The sequence below is a fragment of the Cyprinus carpio genome, chromosome B13 (assembly GCF_018340385.1).
Source record: "Cyprinus carpio isolate SPL01 chromosome B13, ASM1834038v1, whole genome shotgun sequence".
NCBI classification, from domain to species: Eukaryota; Metazoa; Chordata; class Actinopteri; order Cypriniformes; family Cyprinidae; genus Cyprinus; species Cyprinus carpio.
In genome coordinates this window covers 20,969,662-20,995,236 of record NC_056609.1, presented here as the reverse complement: position 1 = coordinate 20,995,236, position 25,575 = coordinate 20,969,662, and the positions used below count along the sequence as shown (strand labels likewise).

The window sequence follows — 25,575 nt, the reverse complement described above, 5'->3', positions numbered from 1 at the left end:
AAGAACAAGACAGAATTACAGAACTTTAACAGAACAAGAGTATGAAATAGATCATACATATTTTACAGAGGGCGAGATTTATTATTTGTCCGTTTGTGAAGAAAACAGATAGATTACACTGAATGGCGCCCTCTTCCTGTAGTACAAAATATATGGCACTTTAAGACTGCAGATTGCCAGACTGACAAATTTGTATTTGAATTTATTTTGCAAGTAGGCTAATATAAGCTACAGAGAGAGAGAGAGAGAGAGAGAGAATTATTGTTATTGATCCATTTTAAATAACATAAAATATTTGCTGAATATTAATTATTATTAATGTTATTAATACTTATGATATCAATATATTAACAGGCTACTATATTATTAATATGTCTAATTATTTTATTTATTTCCAATTATAATCTTACAAAAGTAAGATGTGTAAATCGATAATTAAATCGTATTTAGTTTCAAATAGGTCATCTCTTATCGCCTGATTATGTTTTAGAATCCTTTAATGACTCAAACCTGTTTTAAGACAGAATTATTTTAAGACCACGGAGACTGATTGTACTGTACTGTAAAATGTTATCATCGTTACAACATTTTTGTTTCCTTCTTTATTTCTGTACTTTCAGAGTGTCCGATTAACTGATCAGTAATTAAAGTGCAAAAATGTGCACTGAAATTATCATTGCAGGTTGTGACTGATTTTCCTTCAAATTTTAAATCAGCAGCTACGTGTAAAGTTTTCCATTTTAGTGCTTTAAATATTTTAAAAAATTCGATTAGGATAGACTCTATTGTTATTTGCGTATGTTTTGCAAACATAAAATCTCATATCAGTTTATGTGGAAGAATAATAAGAATAAACTATAATCAATTTTTTAACGTTTTTGACGTTAAATCAGGGCCTATAGAAAGCATGACTTTTTTGACATCTAATTACGAGTCCCAGTCGTTTAAAACTGTTGCTACGCCCCTGTATCTAAATACAGGCCTGAAAACAAAACAAATGCAGGTAAATCGTGTTTAAAACGCATTTAACAATCTAGTTCTTACTGAAAAAAAATGTTGCTGTTTAAAACGAATTAAAATGAAAGTAAAAGCTCCATTAGTCAATATTATTTTAAAACTAAAACTGGAACGCTTAATAATAGTTTTTCTCTCTCTCGGCTGCAACAACGTCTAATTAGCAGTGGATTCTCCTCCGCTCAGTCTTTCATTTACACCTCACAGAAAACTCATAAACACAAACTCAGTGAAAAGAAAACAGTTTACACCTTCACAGTGGTGGAGCGCGGACTACTAAACATGAAATACTGTGACATTTATGTTGCACTTATTAGGATGTTGTGTGTGTGTGTGTGTGTGTGTGTGTGTGTGTGTGTGTGTGTGTGTGTGTGTGTGTGTCCTCACCCTGTATCAACACAGTAGAGCCCATTGGTAACGTCGGGGCCTTACTGTGCGTATGAGCGCGCGCGCTTCTGTTGGTCCAGAACATCTTGAAATGATCATGATCTAAGAGCGGGCACGCCGTCGTGCTGGGGGCTGGTAGAGGATCTGGTGTGGGATGGAGGGAGTGCATTGTGCTGAACATAGGCTACTACCGTAACCTGAGCTGCCATCGGCCCATGAACTGTTCAGGACAGTAGAGATAGTTTTAGGCACACGTTTGTTAAAAAATATTAGAATTAATTTGTTCACAACATGGCTAGAATTAGCACTAAATACATAAATGGGTCACAATTAACATTACACTGTGCAATTATAAAAGCAATTAATAGATAAACCTTATATTTTTTGTGATTAATTTGGCTGTTTGCAAAGTGTTACGTTGTAAAAATAATACATAAGATGCAGTTGGCTATAAGTACATTTGAGTTCTCAGAAGATGCTCAGATATACAGATTATTTACAATTCTGATTCTGGTAGAATGTGTAGATTAAGTAGATTATTCTAAAATGCATACATCTGCTTGCTGAGTTTGCCATGTTTGTTCAATGGCATTAATAAACCATTAAGGAAAAGGAGAGGGGCGCTGACAAACGCCCCCTGACAGAACAGATTGATTGTTTTTACAGGTGTTGAGAGGACAATTAAAGATTACACAGATATTAATTAGCATTAGGGAATATTCAAGGTCCAAAATCCTCACACCCTCCTAAAATGGATAGGGAAAAATTAGGGGGAATATCTTTCCAAAAAATAAAATAACCTCAGGCGGACCAGCTGGATTTCCTGGTGTCATGTTACGGATATCTTCAGAGATAAAGAGCTGTGACCTAGAATAAGAGCTCGTCAAGATCACAAGTTATTTGTTAATGGATCGGTTTTGTGTTTCAGACCCAGCTTACAAAACCACACGGACCAAATGCTCCAGCGGAGGGGCGTTTTCAACTAGATGAATTTATTTAAAAGTTGAAACGCTGTATACTGGATTGTTCAGCAATGAATACATATTATATTAACAACAGTTTTAGTGCTCTTGAGTTTCTTTATGATTCTTTATAGATTAAATAAGTTATTTACATTTTAATAAGGTTCTTACTGGAAATAATTTTATTTTTTAAAGACATTCTTAAGAGGGTAGGCCTTGGCTATATAATAGATAGATAAAAACAATTTATAACTATTATCTACTGTAGTACATCAGATAACTGAAATTAAGTCGGATTTATGTCGATTTAAGACGGTATCATTAGATTCAGCAGGTTATTCTCTCTCAAGGCCAATGACTTAAGTTCAACTGGCAGAAGAGCTCATGTATTTGCACATTTATGAATTAATATAGGTATTGTTGCTTGTGTAATTTATTAATTAGTAAAACGAAGTCAAAAACAATTTTTTAGATAGCCTACTTTATTATTTTTTTAGATGTGTGACTGAATTACACAATAAATATTCAGAAACGATTGTTTTTCTGCATCTCCCGTTCAGCATCTTTGACTCTTAAATCCGTCACCAAACTTTAACACAATTAACAAGCTGTGAAAATGCCACCTAATTAGGAGCACACAGTGGTCATGATAAATTATAGAATAGGCTTCCTATTAATCTAGAACGTAGGCTATTTAACTTAAAGCAGTAGTACAAAATATATATATAGCCTATGAAGTACCTAAACTGTGATGTTAAGAAAAACGGAAGACGATATAGATTCTGCATGCCAGGTTGTGGAGGTGCTTGTGATAATTTAATAATTGATTAGTAGCCTATCAACTGCAGTGTGAGTGAGCATGTGCTTGCGTGCGTGCGTGCATGTGTGTGTGTGTGTGTGTGTGTGTGTGTGTGTGTGTGTGTGTGTGTGTGTGTGTGTGTGTGTGTGTTCAAGGTCTCCAGTTTCAGGCCTTGACGTCCGCCCTCCGGGGAGGAAACGGAACGGATCTGTAGATGCAGTTCTGCTCTGCTGGCCGGTTTCAGAACAGACCGGGGCGAGCTAATCACGGAATGACGCTGTGCTGGGTTTCTCTGTCTTATATCCAAAAGGACAAACCGCATCCGAATCTCACGTGTGCAACCCCGGAGGGTGACAGTGGTGCCACACAAGCGGATAACAGGCGGCTATCAAAATTGGAGCTGCAGCGAGAGATAAACTTGGCACGGGGATTTTTGTCCGAGGACTCATTTAAGAGGAATACATACAGAGCCTCGGAATAGGAGGGTATTACGTGGTGGATTGCACCGGGCCGCAATGTCAATCTTGCCCTCTTTCGGCTTTACGCAGGAGCAGGTCGCGTGCGTCTGCGAGGTGCTGCAGCAGGGTGGAAACCTGGAGAGGCTCGGACGTTTCCTTTGGTCCCTGCCAGCCTGTGACCACCTCCACAAGAACGAATCCGTGCTGAAAGCGAAGGCCGTGGTGGCCTTCCACCGGGGAAACTTCCGTGAGCTCTACAAGCTCCTGGAGAGTAACCAGTTCTCCGCGCACAACCACCCCAAGCTGCAGCAGCTGTGGCTGAAGGCGCACTACGTGGAGGCGGAAAAGTTGCGGGGCCGCCCGCTAGGCGCTGTGGGCAAATACCGCGTGCGCAGGAAATTTCCTTTGCCCCGTACGATCTGGGACGGCGAGGAGACCAGTTACTGCTTTAAGGAGAAGTCTCGGGGCGTGCTGCGTGAATGGTACACGCACAATCCCTATCCATCTCCACGGGAGAAGCGTGAGCTTGCGGAGGCAACGGGACTGACCACCACACAGGTCAGCAACTGGTTTAAAAACAGGAGGCAGAGAGACCGGGCAGCTGAGGCAAAAGAGAGGTGAGATATAATTAGAATAATAAATACATGTAAAAATGATACAGGAACACAGGCCTATCGTTTCTGAGAGTGAACTGAGGTACATGAAATAAACGTTTTCACAAAAAAAAAAAAATACCGCTCAAATTTAGCGTTGATTATTGCAGTCACTTGTAGAGAGAACAACAATAGCCTATTTGAGGAATTTATATCAGAATTATTATATTATATTGACACTTAAATTTAACCATAAACACGAATCTAAACCAAAATCAAGTTACATTGTCTAAATGTAGCTATCATTTGTAGCCTATATTTGTAATTTATAATTTGTAATTGAATACTTTATATATTGCCTAGCTATTTTTATTTTTATAATTCGGTTAGGATTTTAAAAAAAAGTCTCTTTTTGTTCTGAAGAACGAAACGAGCAGAAGACGAGAAAAACCTTTTTCTTATTGCAGTGAGAATTTATTTTGGCCTGTATTCATATCATTTAATTAGCCTACAGATTTTAAATGTTAGAGTTCATATAAATAGGCCTAATGGTTTACTTTGAATTATATTCTCTAAAATCGTCTATGGTAAATCTGTGATGACAGTTATCTTTTCAGTCATGTTGACATAAAGACGAGGTACACTGGTGCGTGAACAGTTGGATTTTTTTCTCTAAACAAAGCAAACTTCAAGCATTAGATTTTTTCTTTAGCTAACAATTATTTTAAGATTAAACTATTTTGAACCCATAACAGGCCTATTAAAGTCTATCACTTTCTAACAGGCTACTATGTGCCTAATTTCAGGCTTGTAACATGTAAATTATATATAATATGTTAATAATGTAATATTCACCCAACAGAGAAAACAGCGAGAACAACGGCGTTGGCGGTAAGCAGAGCCAGCGGCGGTCTCCGCTCGACGGAGTGAAGTCGCTCATGTCCAGCTCGGAGGATGAGTTCTCTCCGCCGCAGAGCCCCGAGCACAACTCCGTGCTTCTACTGCAGGGGAACATGAACAATCCCGGGGCTTCCGCATACCCAATGCCCGGCCTCGGTGCACAGCACTCGGTGCATAGCATGCAAGGACATCCGCATCAGATCCAGGATTCACTGTTAGGATCTCTAACATCCAGCCTTGTGGATTTAGGATCTTAGGACGTCTCGTTCATATTTTAAGCGACAAGACTTAAAACCATAAATAACCAATATTTACGGCGCGCATATTCTCATGACGCACAGGACGTTTGCTGAAATAAATTATTGTTTTGCAAACGATTAGGAAAAAGGGAGAAAATCAAAAGAGCTTCTCTGAGTTTTGGGAATTTTGAGTATACTGGACAAGTGCGTAAAATTTGTAAAACCAGTGAGGCCAATATTTAAGAATATTCACAGAATTGTTGGATACATAAACCTTTAATAATTTATGATGTTTTAACTCAAAGATTAATTTATAGAAATTGTTCTGTATTGGACAGTATGAATAGCAGGGATTTTTAATGAGAAAACCATTTGCTTCAAACACCTTAAACTAAACTCTATGGATGTGGAAACTTTGTTTCGTTCTTTTTTCATGTAGTTTAAATATAGCACTACATTTTATTTGTATCTTTGAAAACAGAGGCTCTCCAACATTTTTTATTTTTTAATCACACGTTGTCCACATTTTGTCAACGTTTTTTTAGCATTCTTCTTTGACTTGGAAAAGCCTGTTAATCGAAATAAAGAACATCAGGAAACTACAATAAATAAACACAAAGGCTCAAAATAATATGTCAATCCACGTGACACGTCCGAGCCGGAAGAGGGCATGAGCGCGTGAAAAATGAGAACGCCTGAAACATCAACAAGAAAAACTGGCCCTTTTGTAGAGGGCAGAGAGACGCCAAGAGGCGCCAGGCTGCGCGCAGGGCCGAGTTTGACTTTTTGACCGTTATTCAGTAAAACAAAAATTAAAAAAGGTCAAACCGGGCACACTGAGTCACTTTAAGCCTTGTAACATTAAGTTTGATAAACATTTATTAGTTCATTACGCTGTCGGACTAACAAAAATGCGAGAGAATGGAGAGAGAGGGAGAAAGGGGGAGTATTGCTCGGTTTTCTGTTTGTTCTGTCAGTTCTGGGCCACTGAAAATTGACACGATTCGCAAGAGCGCCTCTAAAGACCCTCCACCCAAAACGCCTCGTCCACCAAAACCACTATAAAACATTGTCAACCCCATTTGAAACAATCGTGAACTTATGTTTCTTTTTTTAGTAAAAAAAAAATCCACAACAACTGAAATTTTAAACAAATGGAAAAACTGAAGATTAAAAATCGAATTTGTTGCACATTTGGTGACATTTTTAAAAGAGAAAAATTAAATAGACAATACATTTCCAGCTCCGCATATGAAAAGCAATATTTCTGGAACATTCTGCAGTGTGAATTCGCCTCTTTCGGTCTCTTTCACGTCGATAGTCTCGTGTCAGTGTAAATGGTTTTGAACAGTGAGCGCAGAGGGTTTCCGGGCCCTAATTAGAACCATTCTATGGGTTTAGAGGGGCTTGATTGCAGGAATGAGGGGGACACCCTTCCAGCCTCAAGCCACAGGGTGCTGCACAACAGAAATTTACCTTCAGTGAAATTTATCTTCAAGTCTATCTATCTATCTATCTATCTATCTATCTATCCAGATTTGAAAAGGATATTCAATATTCATTGTCACTTTTAACAATACATAAACCATAAACACAGGCAAATTTTTTCTAAATATCTTTAAAATTGAGAATAAATATCATATTGTGCCTGATTTAAACTGAAGAACCCAGAATTCTTCCAACAATAAGGCCAATGCTGGGCATGAATGTGAGCTGTGGTTTTAATCAACAGTCTAATTATATTTTGCACATATAAACATTCATCTGCTATCCTCATATTGGTAGTTTAAACAAAGCCAGAAATTGAGAAATCCAAACAGAAAAAGGTTTATTTAGATTTTTGTGTTGGTGATGTGGCCAATTCTGTTTTCTCAACAGAGTAAAAGTTTAAAAAGGCTATGAATCAGACTTTCATTTTTCATGATAATCAAACCCCAAACAAAGTGTCATTATTAAATGTCTTTTTGTTTACGTTTTCACACTGAAGTTTGTTTATCACACTGAAGGGAAAACATAAGTTAAAAGCATCCATACATAATTACACAATAAATCTCAAACGACTGGCTGACGTCAATACCTTTAATGTCAGAAATTTAAAAAAAAAGTTTAGGAAAAAAAAAAATCTGTTTATTTATGCCATGTACGGTAAAATAAATAAATAAATATAGGACTACATAGGTTATTGATTAGATTCTGATGTCAGAAGTGCTGCTTCGATTCTCTGGAACAGACAAAATGCCTTGAAATACTTCTGGTTTGCCACCTGTACAACATGACAGTCAATCTCACACACTATAGGATCTGTTTGTCAGATAGCTTCACCTGCACAGGTAGTCACTCATCCAGAACTCTCAAGGAAACTGACCCTTAAATGGGTTTTTGGGGGAGGGGGGTACGCACTGAAGGAGCTTTTAAACTGAGTCTCAAGAGAGCTAGAAAGAGAGGGATTCAGTTACCAATGATGCATGGACCTAACAACACTTCAACCAGCCAGACCCCCGACAAAGACTAACATGTGTTTGTGGGAAAAGGATATGGGCGACACATCAGTTTTGAAATCCACTTTTCTGAAGGTCACTGAAACTGAAGCAGCCATTTCTCACTTACAGTACTTCAGTAGGACACACACACACACACACAGACACACACACACACACACACACACACACACACACACACTCACACATTTATATATATAAATATATGCTGTTTTAGTTTGAAAACATATTTTCCTGTTTGTACATTCTATTTTATTATCTATAGCTATTTTATTTTTTATATGCCCTATTGTTTTGTTAAATAACTTAATATGAAATATTTTATAACAACTATAATAATAATAATAAATACATTTAATTTTTTTATTATTAATAATATCAGTTATTTATAGCATCTTTGCATTAAAAATATGCATCTTTAAAAACAATCCCTGTCAAAAAAATCCAACCCAAAAAATAGAATTCATTTTGGCAGCTCTTTCAGGCTTGGAAGCATTAAACTAAAGTTTCACTCCCCAGAGAGGGAGAGAGAGAACAGGATAAAACTCTAGATGGCTTCATTAAAGAAAAAACTCAGGAAATGAAAACAGAAATATGATAGCTTCCTGTTTTTCATTGGGACTTGGAGCATTCTCTTTTTGGGGTATAACTGCTACAGTGAGATCATTGTGATATAGTCCAAAACCTTAGACACACACCACACACACCCTCATCTTGTAGTCTAATCCAGGTTTCTCTGGCGTGCTGCCGCTGGCTAACATTCCAGTGGCAATTTTTGTCTCTCTGGATCACGGTGATCTAGATTCACATTGATTATAGAATTCCGGTAAAGTCCAGATATCAGCAGGAGATTTGGACAGACTACACAAAACAGTTTCCCAACAGGCATTACAAAAGGGTTTCTCTCTCTTCTCTCATCTTTTTTCTTCTCTTTTCACTTTACTCTTTAGCTATGCAAAATTAATCTGTGATTAATTATGTAGCTAGTTATTTAACTTAAAGATCCATTGTCTATCAGTGAATTTATTTAAAAATCAACATACAAAATTTCAATGAAGAGACTTCCAGAGCAGACTGATCTATTTTCCTGATAAAACAGGAGGGGATTTAAGAGTATCCACACACACTTTTCTCTTATTTGTCCATCACATACATGCCTTGTACACTTTGTTTTGCTAACACATTGACTCTGTGGTCTTGACTCATTATCTCATTAGCAGAAGCTGGAAAGAATCATAATTACTGTGGCTGCAGGGTTATTTACCACATGTCTCTTCTGCCCTCTGGTGGTAATGTTAGGCACCACAAAACACAAGCAAATGTTCAGACATTTGTTATTCTATTTCACAGAAAACAACAGATTATATGTTAAAAAATAAAATAAGTGAATGTATATCTTTAAAAGACTCAAGTGAAGAGAGACTACGGGAGAAATAGGGCTATTATTAATTTCATGAGTAGCGGCAATAACAGAAAAACAAGACATACAAGAAACGTCAAAACAAAACACCTTTGATATAGCCTACAAACAATTACAGAGCGGTTGCACACATTTCTGTAAATGCTGTATGTGTATAAGTTCTTTAATGGCAAAGCATAAAACTTTGTGATATTGGAGAATGAACTGTAGACCTGCTAGATATGAACTACTATGTCAAGAAGAGCATGTATTTGTCTCCCCCTAGCGACTGATACTAGGTATTGCATTATAAAAACATTACTACACTTGTCAACGCAGTCTTGTCTACTCAATAGAAAGTTTTATACAGCGTTTAATTCCGCTAACTAATCTGTTTTCATTTCAGTAACGTGGTAATTTGAATGACACTGACGTGATTTCAATATGTCGACATACTTTATGTTGAATAAGACAGCATTTTTTAGAAGACAAAGAGTCTATTTCTATTTCCCCATAAACAAAACTTCTCCACTCCAATATACGTACCAGCTGCGCCAGCCTAGGCCTTTATCTATTAGACTCATTCATTTTTCATCTATTGTAGGCCTAGATTATGCATTCATTTAACATATCTATGTTTTAAATAAAAATAAGAAGTATTCTGATATTGACACATTTTATAGAGTGTATAAAGTTTAGTTGACCTGCAGGATTATGTGCATTTACGATTACTACATAGATGTAGCTTAAGTTTAGGTGTTTTTGAGTTGCCAGCATTGTGTCTGTTTCACTGGGTTGATCCAGATGTATTGTCCCCGCAGTAAAAATACTGCTAATCGACGTGTTAATTGAAAAGCAATTAGATGAGATGATCATGTTCGGTTAAAATGTTCACGGTCTTGCCAAAGAAACTCTAGTTTATTGAGAAGCTGTCAAGATCCGAGACTAAAGCTTCAGATCGAGCACAATTACTGGCTCACTATCGCTTTTCAATAACGCTCATGCTAGTTTTCTTCTGACCGCTCTTATGGTATATTAGTATTTGTCTACTACATTTTTTCTGACTGCAAGTGACGACAACCATCTGTCAAAACAACATGTAGGTATTTATCTCTTATAAATGTCTCCATCATTAAACATGGATTTCAATTCGCATTCGTTTTCTTTAAGGACGGTTCTTGTTTGAAGTTGTAAGAGGACAAACTAAGATAGACGACAACGCACTCTGATTATTGATTTGTCTGTAAAGATCAGACCAGGAACAGACAGCTGAACTTACATTTGTGCCATTAAGAACTTCAGATGAGTAGGCCTATTTATAATTAGGAAATGTTCAGGAACTTTGTGTGACGTGGAAAAACTTCACCGTGAAAAACTTAATTGAGAAAATATAGCCTATCCATAAAGATATAGTTTCACCCAAACAGTTTTCGTGACTTGCTTCTGTGGATCACAAAAGAGGATGTTTAGAGAAATTTTCACGTACAAGGAATGTCAATAATGGTCCAGTGTTGTTTTGGACACCACTGCCTTCTATACGTATGGTCAAAAACAGCTGAAGCATTCCTCAAAATCTTCTTTAGTGTTTAGCAGAAGAAAGAACGTCATACATGTTTGGAACGATGTGAAGTTGAGTAAATTATGACAGAATTTTATTTAAGAACAGACTTTACCTTTGCTTAGGATCATGAAGTAAAATGATAAAATGCCGTTCAAATAAATATATAGAACACAAGACTAGAAAAGTGTTAATTATGGGCGAGGAGAGTGTTCTTGTCGTGTAGCTGTCCACGGTGCTGAATGGCGCCTCTTTCAATGAGTGCGATTCTGTTAATGACATAAAAAGCACACCATTTTCGTGTGAGGATTTCTTGGACATCCAGAGTCTGTAGACGTCCATGTAGGTTTAGAACACGATGTAGTCTGTCTGTATAGCAACCTCAAATAGCCGAATGATCTTTCAAATGTAAATAGACCAGCATAATTTCTTGGCGCAACTCTTCCGTGCACGCTTCACCCATACAGTAACTAACACACGTGCCCATGAAACCGTTCTATTAAATCTGCAAACTTTGTATTGTGGCACTTTTATAATGAACTAGGCTACTTTTTTAAGTGGCTTTGGAGGAAAGTGTTTTCTTTGGAAGAAAACTATAATAGATAAACACACATTTATAGTTTATACAAATTACAAATTTTTACAGAGCCGAGTTGTGATTCTTGATTTGTGGTATTTGTTTCAATATGATGATGTAGGCATCTGTCCAGGTAAAAAGGCCACTGAGCTGGGAGTCATGCCACGCCACATTTGACCACCAGAGGTCGCAGCCAAAAGCCAAAAGAAAAATATCCAGTTGTGAAACCTGAATAAATACATAAACGCAAGAAGCAAAGGTGTATTAGACACATTCTACAACGTAAGCATGTATTTATGACCAAAGACAAACGCACACATAAGAACCCTACACGTTTCCTATAACTTAGTAGGCCTGTATGCTAAAGTGTTTGTTTTATATTTAATCGTTTAGAAGACGCTTTTATCCCTTGTGACTTACATGTATGAGAATAATACATGTAGAAGCGATTAATCCACATCGTGATTAATTAATACCTTATCAGTGTAACAGAGTTCAGAGTACATTTGCATGTGAAATCAAAAAGGATGCTTAGCTAGTTAAGTTCTACAAGAAGCAGAAGCTTATTTTTTTGTTGTTGTTGTTGCTGCAATAGATGTTTGCTGGTTGCTTTAAGTACACATGGCGTTAACATGAACCGTCCTATTTGTGTGTATTGTTTTTATTTAAAAAAGTGCAGTTGCAAATTGTTATGCTCTATTCGCAGCTCTTTACACACTGACAGACTAACACAAATGCAAATACTGGAGAAATCGTCTTTAACTGAGAGGTTATTTAGAAGACTTGTATTTTTTTTAAAAAAACCATCCCTAGAGGCTGCAATAATAGGTATATGAACGAATGTGTACACACGTCCTTTACAAACCCTTAATTAAACGTTGTTTTAAATTGTGTATTTTAAGGCTTATTTGAGCATTTTCTCTCCATTTGCAAAATGATAAAGGAATTCGGTTTTTATTTCCCGAGTAACTTAATTCTCATGCACTTTGTGGCATCAAAAGGAATCCATTTGTGATGTAAAAATTAGGTATCTTGGTTTTTTTATTATTGTTTTTTTAGAACCATATATGTAGACAGCGAACTCCCCAGAGCGCCACGCACTCACTCACACAAATGAAAAAAGTTTGGATTTCTGTATACCTCTGGCAACCCGGACAGAGATTTTTCATGCTGAGTCTTTGGGGAGGGGAAGGCGGGGTGCTCCTTTGTTAGCTCGGCCCTCTCCAACTCGTCATTAGTGCTGATTACCGTTGACCAATTTGACAACCTTATTGACTGCTAAAAAGACTTTTCATCGTCCCACCCTGCACTCCCCAGCGCTCAAAAGAAACGGAAATTTTCCACCATTCTCTATCCAGTGTTTAAATAAAGCCGTGCTCCTTTCCCTTCCCTTGCTTTGGCTCCTATTTTCTCCTTTTTCTCGGAAGGAACACTTGGTTTGGCCCCGCCGTTGTTCAGACTGAAAGAAGATTGAAAAATACAGCTTGTGCTTTTTATTGGGAGCGTTAATGAATGGCGCGGGTTAAACCCAGGTGCGCGCCGTGAACCCCTCAAGCAGTTGGAAAACAGAGGCGCTGTGTTTTTGCGCCGGCCCCTTCACTCATTTGCGACATAAACACCTTAAGTAGATTTGTTAAGAATAGCGTGCTTTTAAAATATTATGAAATATTTACAAACATGTATTATTCTTCCAAATAAAAAAAACTATTTGGAAGGGTATAAAAACCTTTATCGTTCTGGCACTTGACAAAGAAGAAAAATCTCTCTGAAAATGAGTAACTACAAAAACGATATGTTTAGGGGGGAAGAGCATTAAGTTGTGACGGTTAGGCTACAGCTAGTCTAAAAGTCGATTTATGTAAATCTTAATGCCACAAGGTATTAACCCACTAGATTAGCCACGTGTGAATTATAGTCATGTTGTGAATTACATAGCCTATTAAATAAATATAAACAATTTTGTATCGAAAGAAAATCATAGTAAAATGAAAAACAATAAATAAATAAAAAAAAAGCATTCATTTATCATCCACTTTTGACAAATGTATTTTCTGCAGCTTGTTTGGGACACTAGAAGGTTCTATTTAAACAGGAGATCACAGCTTGGGTTGTGTTGACATCCGGGAGAGCGTCTCGGCCTTTCGCTGACCCTGTGCTGTCAGAGCGCATTACACCACGCGAAGCATTTTAGCCAATTACTGCTCGAGTGTGAGAGAGATTGAGCTCCCAGAGAGGCATTAAAATATGCAACATATTTGATCTCCGTCTGTTCTAAATCTGTTCTTCAGGATATAACATTCACATTTCGTGTAGACACATTAAAAACAATCATGAAATAAAACATGGCATGCCTCACTTTTACACTGGAAACACTGGAATAAATGTCGTAAAGAAAATACCGCTGTGAATTTGCGATCGTTACTTAATTCAACAGTGATTTTATTTTTATTTTCTTTTTTTTAAATCATGGTTATTTTTTCCAGAAATTTCACGACGCGCAGCATTACGCACAACAAAAATTATAATAAAAAAGCACACAAATAAAGGACCTAGGGGCCGATGATATTTTAAATAAGTAAATAAACATCATTTATATATTAAAAAGACAAGTGAACATTAAAACATTATTCAGTCTTTTCATGATAAAGCACGCACACATACAACAATAGGTTCGGCCCTCAGAAGATTTTTTCGAAAACTCCCACTTGTCTTCGTGAGAAGCACTGCGCATTTTGTTGATCACATCAACGAATGGAAAATAAAATTGTGACGCTTTTTTCCATCCTTCATTTTAGCCTCTCTCTGGGCCGGTTGCAGGCACTAAAGTTTTGTTGTTGTTAGATTGTCTCTTACAGTTCTCCTGTTTGCTCTTTTGAAGCCTGTCACGTTAGATGTCACATTCACTGTCGCTGGAGGTGATGGAGATGGCGGAGGTGGCGGCCTTGCTCGAGAGACTGACTTCTGGGCTTGAGGCGGGACCCAGGCGGTCCACTGTGGTGTCATCGTCCCCAAGCGATCGGACCGAGCCACCGGACAGAACCTGCTGCTGTAGCCTGCAGGGGTGAAAAGAGAAAAAATGTCAATGAGGATACATCGACATTCATAGCTTACAGTGGAGACAGTGGATATAAAGAAATGTCCTCATGTCGCTGATGTATAAATTACTGAAATATCTGGTTAAACTAATCAGTCTTGGATTAAGCTTGAATTGTCAACCAATATTTATTAAACACACCATTTACACCTCTTATTCGAGTGTGGGAAACTACAATAATCTTGTGACGATGATATGATGTTAACGCTGTCAAAAACATTTCAGGTTGTAGGTGCGTTTGCACGAGCTAAAATCAAATGGTGACTGTTTAGACTTAAAGTGAACTTTTCTTATAGCATAATATAGCTTCAATACTGTATGTTGATTATAAACAAAGATTCTAGGCTATGCAACATATTGTCTAAGGCAGTACAACAAAAATAGTTGATAGAAATATATGTTGCAGCATATAAAACAAACCATGAATTACATAATTTGAAGCATGCTGTCAATGTAGCAATCTGTTTAAGCGGGCTTTTTAAGTTTCCTAATCCAGAGAAAATATATTTCGGTTATATTTGTTATGATATCGATTATGTAGTATTTTTATAATCACAAATCATTCCGGCATGAAACCTCATGCATCAGCTGAGATATGTAAAATAATTAGTACATTTTAGTAAGAGATAAACAAAGGGAGCTTTGCCAACAACTCGTCGATTTGGACATTAATTTACGCAAGAAACTCCAAAGATTTTTTCAAGATAAAAAAATGAAGATAATGACATTATAAATAATAAAAGGAAACATCATATGCACATGATTAAACGCCTTTATGCAGTTCAGTGGAGATCTCTATACCTGTTCTTGGCCGCTGCCGCTCGGTCTCTCTGCCTCCGGTTTTTAAACCAGTTGCCCACTTGAGTGGGTGTGAGTCCAGTCGCCTGCGCCAGCTCTCTTTTTTTGCTCGGGTTCGGGTAAGGGTCCTGCAGGTACCACTCCCTCAAGAGATGCCGCGTCCTCTCCTTGAAGCAGTGCGTTTTCTGTTCGCCGTCCCATATCGTCCGAGGCAGTGGAAACTTCTTCCGGACGCGGTACTTGTCCACGGGTCCTAAGGGACGCCCACGGAGTTTCTCAGCCTCCTGGTAGTGCGCCTCGAGCCAGAGCGCCTGCAGCTTCGCGTGTGAGTCCTTTGTGAATTTGTGGTTCTCTAGTATGTGGTAGAGCTCGCGGAAGTTTCCCGCGTGAAAGGCCACGACCGCCCGCGCGCGCAGGACAGACTCGTTCTTCCCGAGGACTTCGCAGGCGGACGGCGCCACCGGGAGAGACCAGAGGAAGCGGCCGAGCCTCTCCACGTCGCCGCTCTCCTCGAGCGTCTCGCAGACCCCCGCGACCTGCTGGGGGCTGAAATTCAAGATGGGCAGCTGGAACATGGAGACTGCAATCTCTCTCTTTTTTTGGTCCTCCTGTCTGGTGTTGATCCTCGACTGTCTCGCCCGTCTTTTTGTTCAGCGAGTCTGTCAGAAAACGGCAAAAGTTAACAGCCGTGTCACAAAACGAGCTGAGGAGCGATGCCGTGCGGCAGGCTCAAGCAGCCTGAACGGCAAAATCTCTTATTTGATTGAGTGTGAGCATAAAAAACTGGAAGCGAGGTGTTTTCTGAGGAGCAAAATAAAAGAACATTTAGCCCCTGCTGCCGTTATTCTTTTGGACTTGTCAGATTGGCTGCCTGGTTGCTATGGACACACGTCAATCACTGTCAGGTTTGCCAATCACGCGTGAAGCAGCACCAGATTTCAGCACCACCCAGCGCGCAACAGCGCCTTTCACTGAAAACGTCAAAGCGTCATTTTGACCTTTACGTTTGTGCTCAGAGACGCTGAATGTAATGTTGTCATTTGCTAGAAATCCGGAAGCAACCCCCTCTGAGTCGTCAATAAAACGATAGGAAAGAGTGTCTGTTAAAATACAGAACGCACTAAAAAAGACATTAGTAAGACTTTCTTTGAAAAGCATACGCAGTAGCCTATAATTACAAATGATTGCCTATTCAAAATCAAACATAACAATCAAAACTAAAAAAATAAAATAAAAACATGATTTATGTATCGAAAAAGTGCCTCCAAATGAAGCTATAACATTACTGTGACGCATGTTTAGGACCTCAGAAATAAAGTGCTAAACGTGATCACTATATCACTATAGACTTTTAAAAAGAACTTTAATGAAGAAAATCCTCTCATTAAAAAGTAAAATGAAAATCCCATGCCACATTCAATACTATTCTACACAAATAAATAAATTAAAACAAAAATTGACCTACCAGAAGACTATAAGCTATCAAAAATTACAACATCCACATTTCATCAGGAAAAAAAAACCCAACAGGATGTAGACACAAATGTGCTGAAAATGTGGGTAGCACATCTTGTCATACCTATCAGGATGAATTGGCACCACGGATAACACATCTTAACCTAAACCTTACAAATGATGCGTATATAATATGGATAGGATATCCTGGTAAGTAGGTCCAGTTTTCAGTACACCTGTCCTCTGTTTTAAAATCACGCAGCAGTTCATCTTGAGCACGCTTAGGTGGTTGGAAGTGTCCGGTCCCATTAAGGCATGTCTCGTTTCAAAGGTAATGTTCAGTCTGACAGAAGGGCCTGATATAATTTTCACAGATACACAAGTTCAACTAAAAGTGCTTTTTGCAATTTTTATATGAAGGAGGACCCAGGCAGATTCAGGAACCTGATCTTCTTTTGTCTCAGAAACAGGGAGCCGTTGTCATGATGCGCTTCGGAATCAGAATGCCCATAGGATTATAATACACCTCATCTATTAATAAAAAATATACATGCATGCGTTTTATCGTGTTTAAACTGGCATCCTGAACTCATACTGTGTATGACATGGAAACCAATGGCAATTAACAAAATTTTATTATATAATAACTTTGTCTTCATGCAATAATTTATCACTTTTTTCAATGTAAGGCGATTGAGCACAGTCACATTAGAATGACAGATTGGCAAAAATAGACCACACAAAGATATCCAGCCAATTTTAATCCACGCGGAGGATATTAGAGTGTTTGGCAACAGTGTTAATCAATTATCCATAGGCTCGAACAGGTTAACGACATACAGTAATGGCGTGACAGTTGGCCATAATGAGAGGTAGACACAGTAAGACGATTAAGTGGCAATTTAATCCATCTCATTACAGTTTTTAACGCCGACCACTAAAATAACTAAAAACAAAGGATTTGCGACCCCATGCATATGCGCCGTGGAGACAGGATTTGGGAAAACCATTGGATGAGCAGCAGTGCTGAAATATTCAGAGTTCTGTAAATATTTCATACACTAACCTCAGCATAGGCAATATTTCTCTACTAAGTCACCCAGTAAATAATGCATTGCTTTTGATATCATTCCAAGACTTGTTAATAAAAAATGACTTTAAAAACATGGACTTTGTAAGGGAGGTTGTGTTGTCCATCAATCCATTACTCTTAAAATAACCGTCATTTCACATTCTCAAATTGTTTTCTAACAACTATTGTCCCTGCTTAAAAACAAAATGAGACATTTGGGCATGGTAGTTATCGCGGAAATAAAGTGTGGAGACTCGTTCGTTCCGCTCCTAGCTTTTGCTTGTGCTCCGTAACTTGAGCTGCGAAATGACACTGCGTCCTGGCAAAGCGCGAGCCCGGGATGGAGCACGCACGAGCTGAATAATAAGGATTGCACACATAATGTAATGCCTGACACCGCTATCCCTGAACGACTGAGAGAGAAAAAGAGAAAGAGAGTAAAGATAATGAGTGACACTCATACAAAGAGTTCTGTTATCTGTTTGTTCTCTGACACAACACACAGACATACAAACCAGGCTTGATAACCCGTTAAATTCGTCATTTTAGCCTCCATCCCTGTGAAAACCTTTATTTATTTATTTTTTAAGTACTTAAAGGCACTAGTTCCTCAGATTGTCCTCAGAATCTTCTGGAAAACCTCTAGGTACACTTTAGGGCAGTTCTTAGAGAAACGTACAAACCTGAACCCAAAAGGTCCCTGCAAGAACTCTAAATACAGTTCCTCCTATAACCCCTTCACAAGAGAAAGACTTTAGAATATATATGTGACCCTGGACCACAAAACCAATCATAAAGGTCAATTTTGATAAATTGAGATTTGTACATCATATGAAAGCTGAATAAATAAGCTTTCCATTGATATATATGGTTTGTTAGGATAGGTCAATATTTCATCAAGATACAACTATTTGAAAATCTGGAATCTGATCATGCAAAAAAATCGAAATATTGAGAAAATCACCTTTAAAGTTGTCCAAATGTAGTCCTTATCAATGCATATTACTAATCAAAAATTTCAGTTTTGATATATCTACGGTAGGAAATTTACAAAATATCTTCATGGAACATGATCTTTAATTAATATCCAAATGAACTTTGGCATAAAAGAAAAATGTTGACGATAATTTTGACCCATACAATGTATGTTTGGCTATTGCTACAAATATACCTGTGCTACTTATGACTGGTTTTGTGGTCCAGAGTCACATATAGTGGACGTCACATGAATAAGCAACAGGTTAGTGTTGCAGTCTATTGCTTTTAGTATCTTTTCACTTTTACAGTGGTATAAAATATGACCATGATTTGCTTATTTTCATGCATTACACATAATGCATCATTGTCTGTGTTATGGATTCTAATTTATACATTTTAACAATGAAAAGAGATTATTGCATTTTCTAACTGTATCTTAAACAGGCAGAGGCTGTTAAAGCCCACTGCAGTGTTGATTTAAACTCCGTTCTTCATTCAAATTGCATCAGCTCTGAACCTCTATTGGATTCAAACACATACTCTGCTGTCCAGTAGTTTGGGGTCAGTAAGATATTTTTTTTAAATAATACCTTTATTCAGCAAGAATGCATTATGTTGATCTAAAGTGACAGAATATTTTTTTATAATGTTGCAAAATATTTCCATTTCAAATAAATGCTGTTCTTCTGAACTTTCTATTCATCAAAGAATCCTGAAAAAATTAATCATGGCTTCCACAAAAATATAAAGCAGCACAACCAGTTCAATAATGCTTTAAAATAAATTAATACTTTTATTCAGCAAGGTGACAGGAAAGACATTTATATTGTTTAAAAAAAATCTATTTAGAATAAATGCTGTTCTTTTGAATTTTCTATGCATCAAAGGATCTTAATTTTTTTTTTTAAGATTTCCACAAAAATATTAAGCAGCACAACTTTTTTCAACATTGATAAAAAGGAAAAATGTTTCTTGAGCAGCAAATGAGCATATTAGAATGATTTCTGAAGGATCATGTGGCACTGCAGTAATGGCTACTGAAAATTCAGCTTTGCATCACAGGAATAAATTACATTTTAGTACATGGTACATATGTTATTACTGCCACCATTCTGCATACCAGAGGCCTTTTGAAACCATGTTCTCGCTGTCAAACAGTGGTCTGTTTTAGAGAAAAAAAAAACACACACAAATTCGAGAAATGCCATCCGCTTTGTTGTTCTCTCAGCTGGTTGAGGCCGAACGCTGGATGACTCCTATAGGCCAGGGATTTACATTCTAATTAAGATATCATGTCTGGCAGAGCTGGAGTGGCTTTGCTAATACTCCACTGGCCCAGATAATAGCAAACGAGTGAGGGATTCAATTAAATAAAGTCTTTGCTTGCTTTAGTACATAGACAAACCAGATGAGTTACAGACCTCTGCGAGTGTGTGGGCGTGTCCTCATGACAGATCGGTGTCCAGCCATGGCATTTTCCCGTCTAGATGTAATCTGGGATTTGTGGTAACAGAGAAGACCTCTTATCCTATGACCCTTCTGGCTTATCCTGCTCCCTCTCTCTCTCTCATGTTATCCAGCAACACAACAGGATCCCTCAGCCATCCGGTTTATTTTTTTTTCATTCAGTTTGTCATTTTTTAACAATCTTATGCTATAAGATATATTGCGACTACATAATTGCAAAATAATATAGACATGTGACTACACATACACACCCCCAAAAGGCAGACACAAACGTACTGTAGAAACCTTCATGTGTGCAAATGTATTCAGTCTGGGTACAAAAAAGTGTCACAAACAATGCACAACAGTCGATAATGTTACCAACTAATACTGGAATCACCCTATTAGCATTTTGATTTGCATTACAGAAATTAAACACAGACAAAACAACAACCCTTGGCTTTTAAACCCTACAATGCAACATCTAGTCCATCACAGACACAAATGAGACAGCCATTTTTGGTCTACATTAACTGTTACCTAGCAACCAGAAACACCAGCACTGGAGAAGCTCCACTTACCCCTGATCTGAAAACCACTGCTCAGTCACAACACTTGTATGACTTATGCTGACATATGGGGTCTTCATTTCTTTGATTTTGTCTTGAAAAATATAAGGGATTTTTTTAATTCTAATGGACTAAAAAGACTTATTTTATGAATTTAGACAAGCTAATAATCTACCAACAACACATTTGCATCTAATTATGCATTAATTGTGAAGAAATAGCTTACAAATCACACTAAAAAAGTGTCTAAGTTAGCTAAGTGTCTGAGCATCTAAAGAGTCCTATACTAAAAGATATCAGTTACTGTTTTAATCTAATCCTGATGGTCTGCAGAGTCAGTTTAGTCTGATCTGAAGCTCATTGATTTATTTCTTTAGTCTCATTCTGGCAACTGCCAAGACTAGAAAAAGCATTTACACATGCACAAAGGCTAATGGCCACTATACACTTCAGTGTGCAGGGTATCCTGCAAAAAGCTTTTAATAGAAATCTAAAGAACCGCACAGAAGTTCTAAGATGCTTCATTCTGTTTTTTGGTAACTGCAACTGACTCTCATTAATTAATTAATTAATTTATTTATTTCACCAACTAATTAATAATAACTTCATGAAAACTTTTCTTCTCAAAATCTATGAACCATTCTTAAACTTTTTTAGCAGCATTAACAGACCATCTGATGCATATATAATCTAAAAAAAAATTCTCATGTTTGGACATTTTCTATGGACTGCTGTAACATTATCTGAATATTTTTCCCCATGTCTGTCTGTTATTGTAGTATATTTTGTATGCCCATTTCCAGCATATAAAAACTTACAATTATAAAAATAAAATGTAAAATAAGAAAGTTTAATTTTAGCTTAAAATAAGAAATAAAGCCACATTGTGAGATATAAAGTTCAATAATAAAAAAATGAGACATATAAAGTAATAATAATACGATTATATACTTATATACTTTTTATTTTTCTTTATCAAAAAAGTTTGACAGAACTTCCTCTAAACGGCACATAAAAATAAAATGGCTAAATTAAACAAAGTATAATAGTTTGTTCAAAAACCACCTTGTGACATGGAAAGCATTAATACATTAATAAAATGTGAAACTATCCAGAAGCTTGCTGATAAGTCATTGCACTGAATGATCTCTAAAATAACGCTTTTGATTAAACAGGGCAACATAAAAGTCAGACATATGGATGTCTGATGCTGTTGCGCTTTTCAGAGAAATAAATCATCTCCGCCTCTGCTGCCGTACATGCTGAATGCCTTCTGGTAGTACATAAACAGACTTTTCTATTGCTGAATGAGCTCAGCTACACAGCTTACAGACTGTGTGTGTGTGTGTGTGTGTGTGTGTGTGTGTGTGTGTGTGTGTGTGTTGATGACAAGGTCAGCCGCGTGTGTGTCAGGAGGATATTTACGGCTGGGTGTGATCTCTGTACTCAGGGCGTATGTCAAATGCCAATCTGACACTTTTGATTTTCATGAGAAAGATCTGGGAACTGCATGTGTGTGTGCTGGAGAGCCACACAGACTTGGTTGTCTCAAGGCTGATCATTCACTGGTCATTGGTGACAGGTATGTGTCCAAGTTACTGAGCTAAAGGAGAAGAGACAAAGAAAAACAGGTCATCTCTCTAAGTAATTACTACATGTGTGTGCGTGGCAGTGATTCTGACAGCTAGTGACAGCAGAGACTCGTCTCACTTTGACTCCCAGCAGGCACACACACACACAGCAGTGAGTAAATGTGGCGTGTGGCTGCACTAGGTCTTCTGATCGTCTGCTCTCTGTCCTCTGAGAGCAGTCAGGGGATGGTGCTGTGCTGTGATACTCTTGCAGTGAGTGACTCATAAATCTGAGATCAAGCCTTAAGCCCTGAAGCAAAAGAACAATGTACTAGATTTAGCTTTTGTCTGTCTCGCATGTAGAGAATGTGTACGTAAACAGAGGGTAGGTCTTTAGTTGAGTGAGCTTGTCCAAGACAGTTTATCCTCATAAAGAAATACAGGTTAATCTTTTTAGCCAATCAGCTAAAAAGACAAAGCCATCTGTTTTGGGGTTATTTTAAAGTTCAGCAATCACTTAACAATGCTGTTACCCAAAAATAAAATGTTTGTGTTTGTGTCTTTCCATGGACTTATGCTGAGACAATGATATTTTCTATCTCTTAAACTGACTCACATAAAAAGCAAGAACGTAAGAAATAAAGAAAATGATGATGAGAAAATGAAGTTACAGGTGTTCATATTATGAATGAATTTATGAGAAAAAATAAATAATAATCCAAATCTATCAAAGTGAAAAAAAAAATTGCATTATCTACCTTTCCCTTCCTTGGCCCCCATCTGCCTTAGGATTTACTATGCACACAGTATAACGTTTTGGGTCAATAAGATTTATTTATTTATTTATTTATTTTAATTAATACTTGCAAGGTGACAGAAAAAACATTTCCATTGTTTTAAAAATTATCTAGTTAGAATAAATGCTATTCTTTTGAACTTTGTATTCATCAAAGGATATTGAAAAAAAAATCTCAAAAATATTAAAAAGCACAACTGTTTTTATATTATAATAGCATATTATAATGATTTCTGATGGAACATGTGGCACTGAAGACTAATGGGTGCTGAAAGTAAGCTTTGCCACCCAAAGAGTAAATTATATTTTACAGCATTAAAGTATTAAAATAGTTATTTTAAATTGTAATAATATTTCATAATATTACTGATTTGACTGTTTTGATCAAATAAATGCCACTTTGGTGAGCATAAAATACTTCTTTCAAAAACATTAAATAAATATTTCCAGCCCCGAACTTTTGAAAGCTAGGGACTTGGACCACAAAGACATTAATGCAGGTAACTATCTCTCTAAAACAAAAACTTGTTCATGCTGTGGCTTCATATGAGCTTGCTGATCTGTTTAGTACCACTGTTTAACCATTGTTATTATTAACCACAGTTAACACAAGTGCATGGAAAAAAAGATTGATTTATAAAAACTACAAACACAATCAAAATTCATGAAGAATCTTGAAATATGAAACTAGCACATCAATAGAGGTAACAGTTTGCCTGGGACAAATGTCAATTCATACATTATACACAAATATGTGAATAGAAATTGAGCTTTCATTCAGAATCAAGCATTTCTGTAACAAATGAAACAGAATTCAGTAGCGATGACCCTAACATTATTCTGGTTCTATGTTTTGCTGTGAATCTATTCAATCAGTAAAACATTTCAGAAAGACAGGTTTTAGCTTTAAAAACAGGGCCCTGACTTGAGCACTTGTCTGTCAGTCACCTAGCAACCAGTGCTCCTCACAAATGCACCATCCTGCCGTCCCTCTCTCAGCTTCCCGGCCTGCTGAGAAGGGTCTGAGTCTGTGTGTGTGTGTGTGTGTGTGTGTGTGTGTGTGTGTGTGTGTGTGTGTGTGTGGAGTGGTTTGGGGGCTGTGGAGTTCACGGTACTCTACTCCCTATTGACCAGGAAGTCCTTTCTCTGAGCAACGCACAATACCATCAGAGACAAAGCAGCCAGGAAAGAGGACAGTCCCTGAAAAACACTCACACACAGAGTCTCTCACAATCATACGAAGAGGCATATCCCAAGGAAACACACGCATACACGCGCACAAACACAGCAGACCTCCCCAAAAACACGGGGGCCTCTGCTTTTGTCTGGCAGCCTAATGAAAATGATGTTCTTTTTCTATTTGGAGCTTGTTAAGGCTCACAGACTCTTTCACTTTGCTCCCACTCTCACTCCACTCCCCCACCTGCCCTCCGTACACGGAGGTGAAGGCAAATACTGCGGAACAGATGAGGACACTTCCTTATGTTTGTGTGTAGGTGGTGCTTTTTCAGAATAAAGCATTCTGTGACAAAAAGGAAATATATACACACACCTCGAGATCAGATGGTGCGAATCAGCACAACTTAGCCGAGCGCGTTTTACTGTTCTGAAATCTCAACCCACATAATTGTGTGTACATACTTGAAGAAAGTCAGTGATGCTTGTAGTTTCAGGAGGAACAAATATTTTGAATAGGCTAGCCTATACAATTCCCATCGATCGATTAAAAATACTCAACCAGTCTCTTGAAGATGCGTCCCCTTCTGAGTATAAATAGTGTGGAGAGATCTTACTATTCCTTCCTCTATACAGGGGCAATGCCTTTGCATAGGAATGTCAGTGGCCTGTAGCAGAACCACGTTTTATTAAAGAAAAAAGTCCATCTGGACTCTTAGAAACAAGTAAACCTCTGGAAATGAATGGCAGACATTCTGTTTCTCCTAACCTTTCTGACTTAAGTATTCATGCTCTTCGCTGCGGCTTCTGACCTTGACTGTCCGCACCAGAATACGGTTTCATTTTAGATTTGTAGTCATTTTGAGCACTGACCCACGCAGATACATACCAGGGAAGTGCATAACAGAGACCGCATACACGGCGATGAAAGGAATGTTTCTGAGGTGAAGGCCACGCAGCGTAGAAGCAAAGCTATAAATGACAGTATGGTCAGTTATGGGCCTTTAATAAAGGCTGCTGAAGACATTTTTACAGAGCATGGCTGATGGATGTTTTTTATCCATTACATAAAAAAATTCCTTCTGTTTTGGATCCATAACAAATATTTACCACAGTTATTTCTGATATTTCAGAGGCACCTGAATGCTCAGTGGAGAAGAAAATCTTTATGTTGTGCTCTGCGTTGGTGATAAGATGATTTTTACACATAAAGGGTCTAAAATGGGAATACTTTGT

The 25,575-nt window shown here is 37.6% G+C and overlaps 3 protein-coding genes across 3 annotated transcripts in view; 1 reads left to right on the top strand and 2 right to left on the bottom strand.

Annotated features, from left to right (window-relative positions):
• Positions 1-3,341: 3,341 nt before the first annotated feature.
• six1a (SIX homeobox 1a) lies at positions 3,342-5,758 on the top strand. The gene is made up of 2 exons (XM_019102564.2): positions 3,342-4,237; positions 5,076-5,758. The coding sequence occupies exons 1-2, from the start codon at positions 3,678-3,680 to the stop codon at positions 5,368-5,370; spliced, it is 855 nt and encodes a 284-aa protein (XP_018958109.1). The 5' UTR covers positions 3,342-3,677; the 3' UTR covers positions 5,371-5,758.
• Positions 5,759-11,600: 5,842 nt separating this feature from the next.
• six6a (SIX homeobox 6a) lies at positions 11,601-15,851 on the bottom strand. Its single transcript, XM_042737245.1, has 2 exons — positions 15,280-15,851; positions 11,601-14,437 (listed from the first exon to the last, which is right to left on the bottom strand). Exons 1-2 carry the CDS (start codon positions 15,849-15,851, stop codon positions 14,272-14,274), a joined length of 738 nt encoding a protein of 245 aa, XP_042593179.1. The 3' UTR covers positions 11,601-14,271.
• The window catches only part of ppm1aa (protein phosphatase, Mg2+/Mn2+ dependent, 1Aa), a 36,697-nt gene continuing 26,972 nt past the window's right edge, over positions 15,851-25,575 (bottom strand). Inside the window, exon 6 of the mRNA XM_042737240.1 lies at positions 15,851-15,935. Within this exon, the coding sequence (XP_042593174.1) occupies positions 15,927-15,935 (9 nt within the window). The 3' untranslated portion in view covers positions 15,851-15,926. The remainder of the gene's footprint in view (positions 15,936-25,575) is intronic.

Coding starts and splice junctions, on each gene's coding strand:
- six6a (XM_042737245.1), bottom strand. CDS start 15,851: ATGTTCCAGCTGCCCATCTTGAATTTCAGCCCCCAGCAGGTCGCGGGG. Junction 14,438..15,279: donor GCGGCAGCGGCCAAGAACAG/GTATAGAGATCT, acceptor TCACCCCTGCAG/GCTACAGCAGCAGGTTCTGT.
- six1a (XM_019102564.2), top strand. CDS start 3,678: ATGTCAATCTTGCCCTCTTTCGGCTTTACGCAGGAGCAGGTCGCGTGC. Junction 4,238..5,075: donor GCAGCTGAGGCAAAAGAGAG/GTGAGATATAAT, acceptor TTCACCCAACAG/AGAAAACAGCGAGAACAACG.